The sequence below is a fragment of the Hippoglossus stenolepis genome, chromosome 10, assembly GCF_022539355.2.
Source record: "Hippoglossus stenolepis isolate QCI-W04-F060 chromosome 10, HSTE1.2, whole genome shotgun sequence".
NCBI lineage: Eukaryota > Metazoa > Chordata > Actinopteri > Pleuronectiformes > Pleuronectidae > Hippoglossus > Hippoglossus stenolepis.
The window spans coordinates 2902723-2916458 of NC_061492.1; the positions used below are offsets into that span (position 1 = coordinate 2902723).

The 13736-nt window shown below is 41.9% G+C and overlaps 1 protein-coding gene across 1 annotated transcript in view; it reads left to right on the forward strand.

The window, feature by feature from the left end:
• Positions 1-13736, forward strand: part of LOC118116247 — a 137560-nt gene that overhangs the window by 16449 nt on the left and 107375 nt on the right. Inside the window, exons 5-6 of the mRNA XM_047341687.1 lie at positions 2665-2770; positions 2905-3161. Coding sequence (XP_047197643.1) covers positions 2665-2770; positions 2905-3161 — 363 coding nt within the window. The remainder of the gene's footprint in view (positions 1-2664; positions 2771-2904; positions 3162-13736) is intronic.

The window sequence follows — 13736 nt, forward strand, 5'->3', positions numbered from 1 at the left end:
GAGAGAGAGAGAGAGAGAGAGAGGGAGAGAGAGAGAGGAGAGAGAGAGAGAGAGAAAGAGAGAGAGAGATAGAGAGAGAGGGAGAGAGAGAGAGAGAGAGAGAGAGAGAGAGAGAGAGAGATAGGGAGAGAGAGGGAGAATTTTGAATTTTGAAAACAACTTTATTCGGCACTATTTTTGACAATACACATTGAAACACCTGGTAAATTATTTTAAATTACACATTTAGCTTTAAATAAATAAATAAAAGAATCCCACCAGATAATCAGCACAAAGGAGTTCTCGAGTTGTCACCGAACATAAAACATCTTGAAAACACCACAGATCATTAAAAGAGTCCAGGTCACCTGCTGCTTTATAAAAACTACAATCAACCAACAGTCTGGATCTAATCATGTTGACACAGACAGGGACCGACTCAATGTGGACGTTCTGCTCTACCTTCCTCTTCCTGGTTATGTACACGGACATCTTAGCCTGCCCTAAAACAAAGTTTAAAAGATGGCTTTTCTGTTTTTGTTGGCGAGTGTATTTAAAACCATGAATAAAAACCTGCTTGTTAAAAACCTCTTTAAAACTGGTAACAACAACTTGTAAAAACAGAAACAAATCAGAGAGACGGTGACACTCATAAAAACAGTGAAAGATTGCTTCCTTTCTACCACAAAAAGGGCATTTGTCTTCCACTGTGTTCTTGATTATGGAGACAAAAGCGTTCACCGCCATGATGCCATGGAGCAACCTCCACTGGAGGTCTCCGTGTCTCTTACTCAGTGGAGGTTTATAAAGCGACCTCCACTGAGGTGCGGTTTCTTGGGCTCCACCAAAATAGCTCCTCCAAGCAGTGTCACTCCGTCCATTGAGTTTTTTTATGTTTAGTGTTTTTACCATTAGCCCATAGAGAGTTTTTCGGAAGCTCCTCCAGGAGACCGGGCGAGCGGCTGCACCAGAGGTCCAGAAAACTACATCCAGTGCCAGGAAAGTGGCGGAGAAAGGGTCCTCCACATTGGGGGAAATGGAACCATCTTTAAAAGTGTTTAAAACCAAGATGTCCTGATCTGCCAGTCTTCTCCTCCAGTGGTCAAGTACCCCCTCCATCGTTCTTTCGGATTTAATCCCCAGTTTGTTGGCCAGACCTGTGGGGTCTTCTAGTCCAGGCCCGGCTAGCTCCACCACCTGGCCCAGCGTGGAGACCCCCGCAGCCTGCAGCACTCTGGACAAGGTGACTTGTGCCCAGCGGGGTTGATCTAAAATGGTCCCATACAGGACAGGCTCCTGCAGCAGCCCAGTTGGGAGTCCCCCAGTTGCCTTCGCTCTTTTTTTTCAAAGGTTCCAGACTTTAAAAACACTCTTGTAAAAACCAGGAAGAGATGGTGAGACTATCTTGGAAGCCAGGCTTCTCCCCTCGGCGATGCAGGGAAAGAGGCTGGACAGCCTTCTCTCCTTGGAGGGATTGTAGAAAGAGAATGAAGAAGGGGGTAAAGGCCTTATATTGGCTCACCACTCCTTTCCACCACCTCGCTCACGCCGTCTTATCTAGGAACATTACGATAGCTCCGTTCATCCGAGAGGCCGACTTGACCGAGTCACACCCGACCACCTCCCCACAGCCAGCGCGGCCTCTGCCACACTACATGCCACTGAGGGATCACCTTGATGGCATGCCGGCGAGTCAGCCTTTCAAACTCGGCTGCTGCTGCCACAACCACAGGCATGCTGCCTGTTAGCACCTACGCTCACACACACACTCACACACTCACCACTCACTCAGCAAACTAATCTAAACAGAAAACAACAACTAGACAACTAAAGACAAACAAAAACAAACATAAACCTAAATGATAAAGCTCAGTAAAGTTTGTCTTAAACCCACTTTCACTTCCACACTCACACACCGCTCTCAGCTCCACGCTCACTCCACCATGAGAGAGAGAGAGAGAGAAATGTAATATAAATGAGGTCAAAAGTCGACATAATAAATAAATAAATGTTAACTATTAACTAAAGTGAGTTATTGACAGTTAAAGTCCTTGTGTGATACAAAGTGATGAAACAAGTAAAATACATAAACATGAAGATCGGTCTTTGTAATGGAAATAAATCAAAATACTGGAGGTAAAAATATCCACTTTCAGACATGTTTGAAATTATCTGTACAATAACCACAACAGGTTAGTTTCTAAAGACGCTTTCACACCTTCCTGGTTTGTTCACGACCCTTTGACTTTTCAGTTTTGTCTGAATTTAAATATCAGGTGTGAAAGGTTCCTCCGACCAAAAGAGGCGTTCAGGGTCAAACTGAAACGTGGTTTGGTTCGTTTGCAGAGTGAAAACTAGAACTGCAGAGTTTGGACTTTCTGATTTAATGCTGCCTCAACTTCTTCACAACTTCAACAGAACTTCTTGTTGTCTTCACCTCTGATGATTTAATGCTTGAACGCATAAAAGCATCAAGTAAACTTTCCTCCAAGTCCTGATACATTAGTGGAGTTTCTTTCGTACGTCAACCTGTGGCAGGGCTGTGTCGTCGTATGACCCTCGTGCTCGTGCACACAAACAAATACAACAGGAAGCCACGATGAAGAGCACTTTGATCACTGCACATTTACATTGACTACATGTCCAGTTTATTATTTATATTTGTATTTTCATGTTTCTTTTTAGTTTAAAGGAAAACCAGGAGACCTGATCGAGATCTTCCGTGATGGACCCTATCAGCACTGGGCCGTCTACATCGGAGAGAATGAAGTGGTTCATTTCTTTACAGACGGTGAGTGAAGTGATAACTATATTCACGTTAGAATATCACATGGACATGACGTGTATTTCATGATGGCACCTTCCTCCTTTCCTCTTTCTTTGCCTCCCTTTTCTTCCTGTTTGTCTTTTCTATAAAACACACAGGTGGTCAGTCATCTGGCTCGTTGGAGCTTCTGAGCAGCAGAGGAAAGGTGAAACGTGAGAAGCTCGCCGATGAGGTCGGCAATCACCGTCGCCTGGTCAACAATCTGCTGGATAACATCTACGATGCTCTTGAGCATTCTGTCATAGTAAAGAAGGCCTGTGAGATGGTGGGCAGCAAGCTACCGTACAACGTTGCCACTTATAACTGTGAGCACTTTGCTACCGAGATGCGATACGGCAAGGCAGAGTCCCGGCAGGTGTGTATCTAACTGTTGGGTTCGTTAACCTTGTTAACTCTTCCACAGCAAAATTAGTGGGTAGATGTTGAGTTACTGTCTTACTTTATATTTACATCAGGAGCAGGTCCTCTCTATGGAGGCAGCCATGTTTTTACAGTAGCCCAGACTGGACAAACTAAACCTTTGATTTTCTATGACGACTGAATCTGCCACAGGTTCTCTCTCATGTTTGGAAGGGAGGGTGGGGTAGGGTGTTCAGCTGCAACATGACACTTCACCACTAGATGTCACTAGATTCTACACACTGAACCTTTTAAATGTGGTTTCATAAGGGGACTGTGGCAGAGCCTAGTGACCTTTGACCTGCAGTTTGTCGATTGTTTAAGTAACAACGGTTCTTCTCATCTTATCTCTTGTAGGTTCAAACAGCAGCTGGGGTCACAGGCGTCGCTGTAGCAGGTGTGGCCTTAGCAGCTTTAGGTGCAGTTCTGTTCAGCAGCCTTTCCGGCAAACAGGAAAAGAAAGAGGAAGAGGAAGAGGAAGACTACAGGAAGAAAACAAGAAGACATCATCAACACTGGCACTAATGAGACAGAAACATGACAAGAAAGATCTCTCCATTGTTTGAGTTGATGCAGTCGACATTGATTATGATTGAAACTATTTAAATAAACAATTTCACTTGTGCAGACTAGAGAGAAAACGGTTGTTGTGGTTCCTTCAACACAGTTAAAAGACTGGACCTTGAATCAGAACTAATTTCAGTCTTTCTTCACTGAAAATGATTTTTCTAACTTCAAGACTTGAATCTAAACTGTGAATGTAAAAATATATTTATAAAAGACATTTATCACATGTTTCCATTTTTATTGTACTCATTTGTTTTGTTGTGATCAATTCTTCATAATATATTTAATGTAATAATCAAGTAGAATTGAATGAAAACTATCTTCCCAACAATGGATGTGGTTTTTTTATTTCAACATGTTGTGTTATTTGACTTTTGAAACGAGTATCTGTACTTTGCAGGAAAATATAAGGATGTTAGATTTGTATTTGAAATTGTTTAAATCGTGCAAATGTTCTCTCACAGCTTCACAAATGGTCAAAACCAGAAGGCAGAGTTGCTGCTGGACATTTCTAGAGAAGGAAACTTCGCCCACTTACAGGAAATGATTGTAAAGTTGGGGGATGTGCAGATCTGCAGTGGTCCAGTGCACACACACAGTCTGTGACAGAAGCTGATAGACGAAGAGCTGAAGACATGGCACCAACGGTGAGTCTCCTGCTGCTCATGACTTACAGTAGATTTAGTTTTTGTTCCTTTACAGTGAAACTTTTTTAAGTTTTCTTTTGAACATAAAAGAAAGTGAACAAAATACAGTTCTGGCTCCATAAGGGGTCGACTGAACAGAACTTAAGTTTTATAAACTTTAATCAAATGTAACTGAACAGAATCGGATCTGAACAAAGACAAAAACAGATCTAACAAAGAAGAAGATATATAAAGACTGATCAGAGCATTTCAGAAACAAGAGGAGCAAACAAAGAAAAGAGACAGAAAGTGAAAGTGAAAGTGAGAACCAGAGTTTGGACTTTCTGATTTAATGCTGCCTCAACTTCTTCACAACTTCAACAGAACTTCTTGTTGTCTTCACCTCTGATGATTTAATGCTTGAACGACAAGGACGTTCATTTTGTGAGAGTAAAATCTAAATGATGACAGAGTTCCAACAAAACTAATGAAATCAATGGGTTCATTAGTTTTCTCCCATCAAACGAAACACGACCTTTTTTCACATGCACTTTATTCAAACCACTTGGTGAATACAGCACCTGAACACGTGGATGTCAGAAACACATGTTGTCTACAATCTAATCAATGTCAAGTGAAGGTGGTCTCAGTCCACGAAGCTGATGACCACAGGACGTACGTATCTCTGACAAATGTTTAGTGCGCTCCATGAATTACAATGTGAAACCAAATCTAAACAGATCAAATGGAAACAATGTTGGTTTCAGACTTTTAGGTGTGAAAACGACTCAAGTAAACTTTCCTCCAAGTCCTGATACATTAGTGGAGTTTCTTTCGTACGTCAACCTGTGGCAGGGCTGTGTCGTCGTATGACCCTCGTGCTCGTGCACACAAACAAATACAACAGGAAGCCACGATGAAGAGCACTTTGATCACTGCACATTTACTTTGACTACATGTCCAGTTTGTTATTTATATTTGTATTTTCATGTTTCTTTTTAGTTTAATGGAAAACTAGGAGACCTGATCCAGATCTTCCGTTGGGGCTATCAGCACTGGGCCGTCTACATCGGAGAGAATGAAGTGGTTCATTTCACTACAGACGGTGAGTGAAGTGATAACTATATTCACGTTAGAATATCACATGGACATGACGTGTATTTCATGATGGCACCTTCCTCCTTTCCTCTTTCTTTGCCCCTGTTCTTCCTGTTTGTCTTTTCTATAAAACACACAGGTGGTGGTTTCTGAGCAGAAGAGGAGAGGAGCGTGAGAAGCTCACCGATGTGGTCGGCCATCGCCGTTAAAAGTCAACAATCTGCTGGATGAAAAGTGATGCTCGTGATCCTTCCATCATAGTGAAGGAGGCCTGTGCCGTGTGGGTAAGCGATCGTACAACTATTTCACTTACAACTGTGAGCACTTTGCTACCGAGATGCGATACGGCAAGGCAGAGTCTCGGCAGGTGTGTATCTAACTGTTGGGTTCTGAAACTCGTTAACTCTTCCACAGCAAAATTAGTGGGTAGATGTTGTGTTTTTAAAGGCGATTGACAGTAGACGAGTCTTCCTTTCTGTTTTCTCCACAAAGTGAGTCATGGTCTTGAACGCTCCGCTAACTGAGAAGCTCTCTCTACAACTCTGATATGACTCAAAAGAATCAAAGAGACAGGATTCCTAATAGTTATCTGAAGTGCATGTAGTGGAGATACTGATATTGGGGATATAAAACATTTCTGATACTAAACATCAGCTGATATATATTCCTATGGTGTCGTTATCAAACCCTTATTACATAAAATGTAAATGAGGCTTGATACTATACTGTTTATTGTAAACTCTACTTTAAATTAATATGAATATAAATAAATCAAATTCAAGCAAATATATAGAGCGTGAAATGTGTGGAAATGATTCAAATGACCCTCGAGAGGAATATAAATATTCTGAATGGTTTTCAACAATAAAGGGTTTTATTCAGCTAAAAGTGAACAAAATACAGAGTTCTGGCTCCATGAACAGAACTTAAGTTTTATAAACTTTAACCAAATGTAACTGAACAGAATCGGACCTGAACAAAGAAAAAACAGATCTAACAAAGAAGAAGATATATAAAGACTGATCAGAGCATTTCAGAAACAAGAGGAGAGAGAGAGAGAGAGAGAGAGAGAGAGAGAGAGAGAGAGAGAGAGAGAGAGAGAGAGAGAGAGAGAGGGAGAGAGAGAGAGAGAGAGGAGAGAGAGAGAGAGGGAGAGGGAGAGAGAGAGAGAGAGAGAGAGAGAGAGAGAGAGAGGGAGAGAGATAGAGAGAGAGGGAGAGAGAGAGAGAGGGGAGAGAGAATTTTGAATTTTGAAAACAACTTTATTCGGCACTATTTTTACGATACACATTGAAACACCTGATAAATTATTTTAAATTACACATTTAGCTTTAAATAAATAAATAAAAGAATCACACAAGATAATCAGCACAAAGGAGTTCTCGAGTTGTCACCGAACATAAAACATCTTGAAAACACCACAGATCATTAAAAGAGTCCAGGTCACCTGCTGCTTTATAAAACTACAATCAACCAACAGTCTGGATCTAATCATGTTGACACAGACAGGGACCGACTCAATGTGGAGGTTCTCCTCTACCTTCCTCTTCCTGGTTATGTACACGGCCATCTTAGCCTGCCCTAAGACAAAGTTTAAAAGCTGGCTTTTGTGTTTTTGTTGGCGAGTGTATTTAAAACCATAAATAAAAACCTGCTTGTTAAAAACCTCTTTAACACTGGTAACAACAACTTGTAAAAACAGAAACAAATCAGAGACACGGTGACACTCATAAAAACAGTGAAAGATTGTTTCCTTTCTACCACAAAAAGGGCATTTGTCTTCCACTGTGTTCTTGATTATGGAGACAAGGCGTTCACCGCCATGATGCCGGGAGCAACCTCCACTGGAGGTCTCCGTGTCTCTTACTCAGTGGAGGTTTATAAAGCGACCTCCACTGAGTTGCGGTTTCTTGGGCTTCACCAAAGTAGCTCCTCCAAGCAGTGTCAGTCCGTCCATTCAGTTTTTTATGTTTAGTGTTTTTACCATAAGCCCAGAGAGTTTTTCCGAAGAAGCTCTCCTCCAGGGAGACTGGGGAGCCGTCTGCACCAGAGGTCCAGAAAACTACATCCAGTGCCAGGAAAGTGGCGGAGAAAGGGTCCTCCACATTGGGGAAATGGAACCATCTTTAAAAGTGTTTAAAACCAAGATGTCCTGATCTGCCAGTCTTCTCCTCCAGTGGTCAAGTACCCCTCCATCGTTCTTTCGGATTTAATCCCCAGTTTGTTGGCCAGACCTGTGGGGTCTTCTAGTCCAGGCCCGGCTAGCTCCACCACCTGGCCCAGCGTGAGACCCCGCAGCCTGCAGCACTCTGGACAAGGTGACTTGTGCCCAGCGGGGTTGATCTAAATGGTCCCATACAGGACAGGCTCCTGCAGCAGCCAGTGCAGGGAGTCCCCAGTTGCCTTCGCTCTTTTTTAAAAGGTTCCAGACTTTAAAAACACTCTTGTAAAAACCAGGAAGAGATGGTGAGACTATCTTGGAAGCCAGGCTTCTCCTCGGCGATGCAGGGAAAGAGGCTGGACAGCCTTCTCTCTTGGAGGGATTGTAGAAAGAGAATGAAGAAAGGGGGTAAAGGCCTATATTGGCTCACCACTCCTTTCTCCACCACCTCGCTCACCTTCGCCGGATTATCTAGGAACATTACGATAGCTCCGTTCATCCGAGAGGCCGACTTGCTGAGTCACACCCGACCACCTCCCCACAGCCAGCGCGGCCTCTGCCACACTACATGCCACTGAGGGGATCACCTTGATGGCATGCAGGCGAGTCAGCCTTTCAAACTCGGCTGCTGCTGCCACAACCACAGGCATGCTGCCTGTTAGCACACACGCACACACACACTCACACACTACACACTCACTCAGCAAACTAATCTAAACAGAAAAACAACAACTAGACAACTAAAGACAAACAAAACAAACATAAACCTAAATGATAAAGCTCAGTAAAGTTTGTCTTAAACCCACTTTCACTTCCACACTCACACACAGCTCTCAGCTCCACGCCACTCCGCCATGACAGAGAGAGAGAGAAATGTAATATAAATGAGGTCAAAAGGTCGACATAATAAATAAATAAATGTTAACTATTAACTAAAGTGAGTTATTGACAGTTAAAGTCCTTGTGTGACACAAAGTGATGAAACAAGTAAAATACATAAACATGAAGATCGGTCTTTGTAATGGAAATAAATCAAAATACGGGAGGTAAAATGTCCATTTTCAGACATGTTTGAAATTATCTGTACAATAACCACAACAGTTTAGTTTCTAAAGACACTTTCACACCTTCCTGGTTTGTTCACGACCCTTTGACTTTTCAGTTTTGTCTGAATTTAAATATGTGTGAAAGGTTCCTCCGACCAAAAGAGGCGTTCAGGGTCAAACTGAACCGTGGTTTGTTCGTTTGCAAGTGAAAACTAGAACTGCATAGTTTGGACTTTCTGATTTAATGCTGCCTCAACTTCTTCACAACTTCAACAGAACTTCTTGTTGTCTTCACCTCTGATGATTTAATGCTTGAAGCCCAAAACGACTCAAGTAAACTTTCCTCCAAGTCCTGATACATTAGTGGAGTTTTTTTCAGACACAACCTGTGGCAGGGCTGGGTCATTGTTATGACCCTCGTGCTCGTGCACACAAACAAATACAACAGGAAGCCACGATGAAGAGCACTTTGATCACTGCACATTTACATTGACTACATGTACACTTTATTATTTATATTTGTATTTTCATGTTTCTTTTTAGTTTAAAGGAAAACCAGGAGACCTGATCCAGATCTTCCGTGATGGACCCTATCAGCACTGGGCCGTCTACATCGGAGAGAATGAAGTGGTTCATTTCACTACAGACGGTGAGTGAAGGATAACTATATTCACGTTAGAATATAACATGGACATGACGTGTATTTCATGATGGCACCTTCCTCCTTTCCTCTTTCTTTGCCTCCCTGTTCTTCCTGTTTGTCTTTTCTATAAAACACACAGATCCAGTCATCTGGCTCGTTGGAGCTTCTGAGCAGCAGAGGAGAGGTGAAGCATGAGAGGCTCGCCGATGTGTCGGCAATCACCGCTACACGGTCAACAATCTGCTGGATAACATGTAACGAGCTCGTGATCCCTACGTCATAGTGAAGGAGGCCTGTGAGATGGTGGGCGCGTGCTATCGTACAGCGTTGCCACTTACAACTGCGAGCACTTTGCTACCAAGATGCGACACGGCAAGGCAGAGTCTCGGCAGGTGTGTATCTAACTGTTGGGTTCGTTAACCTTGTTAACTCTTCCACAGCAAAATTAGTGGGTAGATGTTGAGTTACTGTCTTACTTTATATTTACATCAGGAGCAGGTCCTCTCTATGGAGGCAGCCATGTTTTTACAGTAGCCCAGACTGGACAAACTAAACCTTTGATTTTCTATGACGACTGAATCTGCCACAGGTTCTCTCTCATGTTTGGAAGGGGAGGGTGGGGTGAGGGTGTTCAGCTGCAACATGACACTTCACCACTAGATGTCACTAGATTCTACACACTGAACCTTTTAAATGTGGTTTCATATAGGACTGTGGCAGAGCCTAGTGACCTTTGACCTACAGTTTGTCGATTGTTTAAGTAACAACGGTTCTTCTCATCTTATCTCTTGTAGGTTCAAACAGCAGCTGGGGTCACATGCCAGCAGGTGTGGCCTTAGCAGCTTTAGGTGCAGTTCTGTTCAGCAGCCTTTCCGGCAAACAGGAAAAGAAAGAGGAAGAGGAAGAGGAAGACTACAGGAAGAAAAAAGAAGACATCATCAACACTGGCACTAATGAGACAGAAACATGACAAGAAAGATCTCTCCATTGTTTGAGTTGATGCAGCCGACATTGATTATGATTGAAACTATTTAAATAAACAATTTCACTTGTGCAGACTAGAGAGAAAACGGTTGTTGTGGTTCCTTCAACACAGTTAAAAGACTGGACCTTGAATCAGAACTAATTTCAGTCTTTCTTCACTGAAAATGATTTTTCTAACTTCAAGACTTGAATCTAAACTGTGAATGTAAAAATATATTTATAAAAGACATTTATCACATGTTTCCATTTTTCATTGTACTCATTTGTTTTGTTGTGATCAATTCTTCATAATATATTTAATGTAATAATCGAAGTAGAATTGAATGAAAACTATCTTCCCAACAATGGATGTGTTTTTAATTTCAACATGTGTTATTTGACTTTTGAAAGCAGTATCTGTACTTTGCAGGAAAATATAAGGATGTTAGATTTGTATTTGAAATTGTTTAAATCGTGCAAATGTTCTCTCACAGCTTCACAAATGGTCAAAACCAGAAGGCAGAGTTGCTGCTGGACATTTCTAGAGAAGGAAACTTCGCCCACTTACAGGAAATGATTGTAAAGTTGGGGATGTGCAGATCTGCAGTGGTCCAGTGCACACACACAGTCTGTGACAGAAGCTGATGGACGAAGAGCTGAAGACATGGCACCAAGGGTGAGTCTCCTGCTGCTGATGACTAACAGTAGATTTAGTTTTGTTCCTTTACAGTGAAACTGTTTTAAGTTTTCTTTTTGAACATAAAAGAAAGTGAACAAAATACAGTTCTGGCTCCATAAAGTGATCGACTGAACAGAACTTAAGTTTTATAAACTTTAATCAAATGTAACTGAACAGAATCGGATCTGAACAAAGACAAAAACAGATCTAACAAAGAAGAAGATATATAAAGACTGATCAGAGCATTTCAGAAACAAGAGGAGCAAACAAAGAAAAAGAGACAGAGAAAGTGAAAGTGAAAGTGAGAACCGCAGAGTTTGGACTTTCTGATTTAATGCTGCCTCAACTTCTTCACAACTTCAACAGAACTTCTTGTTGTCTTCACCTCTGATGATTTAATGCTTGAACGACAAGGACGTTCATTTTGTGAGTAAAATCTAAATGATGACAGAGTTCCAACAAAACTAATGAAATCACTGGGTTCATTAGTTTTCTCCCATCAACGAAACACAACCTTTTTCACATGCACTTTATTCAAACCACTTGGTGAATACAGCACCTGAACACGGGGATGTCAGAAACACATGTTGTCTACAATCTAATCAATGTCAAGTGAAGGTGGTCTCAGTCCACGAAGCTGATGACCACAGGACGTACGTATCTCTGACAAATGTTTAGTGCGCTCCATGAATTACAATGTGAAACCAAATCTAAACAGATCAAATGGAAACAATGTTGGTTTCAGACTTTTAGGTGTGAAAACGACTCAAGTAAACTTTCCTCCAAGTCCTGATACATTAGTGGAGTTTCTTTAATGCGTCAACCTGTGGCAGGGCTGTGTCGTCGTATGACCCTGGTGCTCGTGCTCACAAACAAATACAGGAAGCCACGATGAAGAGCACTTTGATCACTGCACATTTACATTGACTACATGTCCAGTTTGTTATTTATATTTGTATTTTCATGTTTCTTTTTAGTTTAATGGAAAACCAGGAGACCTGATCGAGATCTTCCGTGAGGACCCTATCAGCACTGGGCCGTCTACATCGGAGAGAATGAAGTGGTTCATTTCACCACAGGGGGTGAGTGAAGGAATAACTACGCTCAGCGGCCACATTATCAGGCACACCTGTTCAATTGCTTGTTAACACAAATAGCTAATCAGCCAATCACATGGCAGCAACTCAATGCATTTAGGCATCAGAGGTCAGAGGAGAATGGGCAGAGTGGTTCGGGATGATAGAAAGGTAACAGTAACTCAAATAACCACTCGTTACAACCAAGGTCTGCAGAATACCCTCTCTGAGCACAACACGTCGAGCCTTGAAGCAGATGGGCTACAGCAGCAGAAGACCACACGGGTGCCACTTCTGTCAGCTAAGAACAGGAAACTGAGGCTACAATTCGCACAGGCTCACCAAAATTCGACAATAGAAGATTGGAAAAACGTTGCGGGTCTGATGAGTTTTGATTTCAGCTGCGACATTCAGATGTTAGGGTCAAAATTTGGTGTAAACAACATGAAAGCATGGAACTATCCTGCCTTGTATCAACGGTTCAGGCTGGTGGTGGTGGTGTAATGGTGTGGGGATATTTTCTTGGCACACTTTGGGCCCCTTAGTACCAATTGAGCATCGTTTAACGCCACGCCTTGTTAGATCTATACTATGAAGAATTAAGGCAGTTGTGAAGGAAAAAGGGTCCAACCGGTACTAATAAGGTGTACCTAATAAAGTGGCGGTGAGTATATATTCACGTTAGAATATCACATGGACATGACGTGTATTTCATGATGGCACCTTCCTCCTTTCCTCTTTCTTTGCCTCCCTGTTCTTCCTGCTTGTCTTTTCTATAAAACACACAGGTGGTCAGTCATCTGGCTCGTCGGCAAATCCGAGCATCAGCAGCGGAAAGGTGAAGCGTGAGAAGCTCGCCGATGTGGTCGGCAATCACCGATACCTGGTCAACAATCTGCTGGACAACAGGCGAAAGCTCGTGATCCTTCCGTCATAGTGATGGAGGCCCGTGCGATGGTGGGCGCGAGCTTCCTGATGCGGCGTTGTCTCTTGCAACTGTGAGCACTTTGCTACCGAGATGCGATACGGCAAGGCAGAGTCCCGGTAGGTGTGTATCTAACTGTTGGGTTCGTTAACCTCGTTAACTCTTCCACAGCAAAATTAGTGGGTAGATGTTGTGTTTTTAAAAGGCGATTGACAGCAGACGAGTCTTCCTTTCTGTTTTCTCCACAAAGTGAGTCATGGTCTTGAACGCTCCGCTAACTGAGAAGCTCTCTCTACAACTCTGATATGACTCAAAGAATCAAAGAGACAGGATTCCTAATAGTTATCTGAAGTGCATGTAGTGGAGATACTGATATTGGGGATATAAAACATTTATGATACTAAAACATCAGCTGATATATATTCCTATGGTGTCGTTATCAAACCCTTATTACATAAAAAAATGTTAATGAGGCTTGATATTACTAACTAATAACTCTACTTTAAAATAATATGAATGTAAATAAATCAAATTGAAGTCAATATATAGATAGGCGTGAAATGTGTGGAAACGATTAAAATGACCCTCGAGAGGAATATAAATATTCTGAAAGGTTATTGCAGAGGAAATACTGATTAATAATGTGGAAGATACATCTTTAAATAGTAGTAATAGTAATTTAATGTTATTGTTGGTAAATCTGTTTTATAAACAGGTTTAATCAGGTAAAGTTTAGTTTGTTTAGTT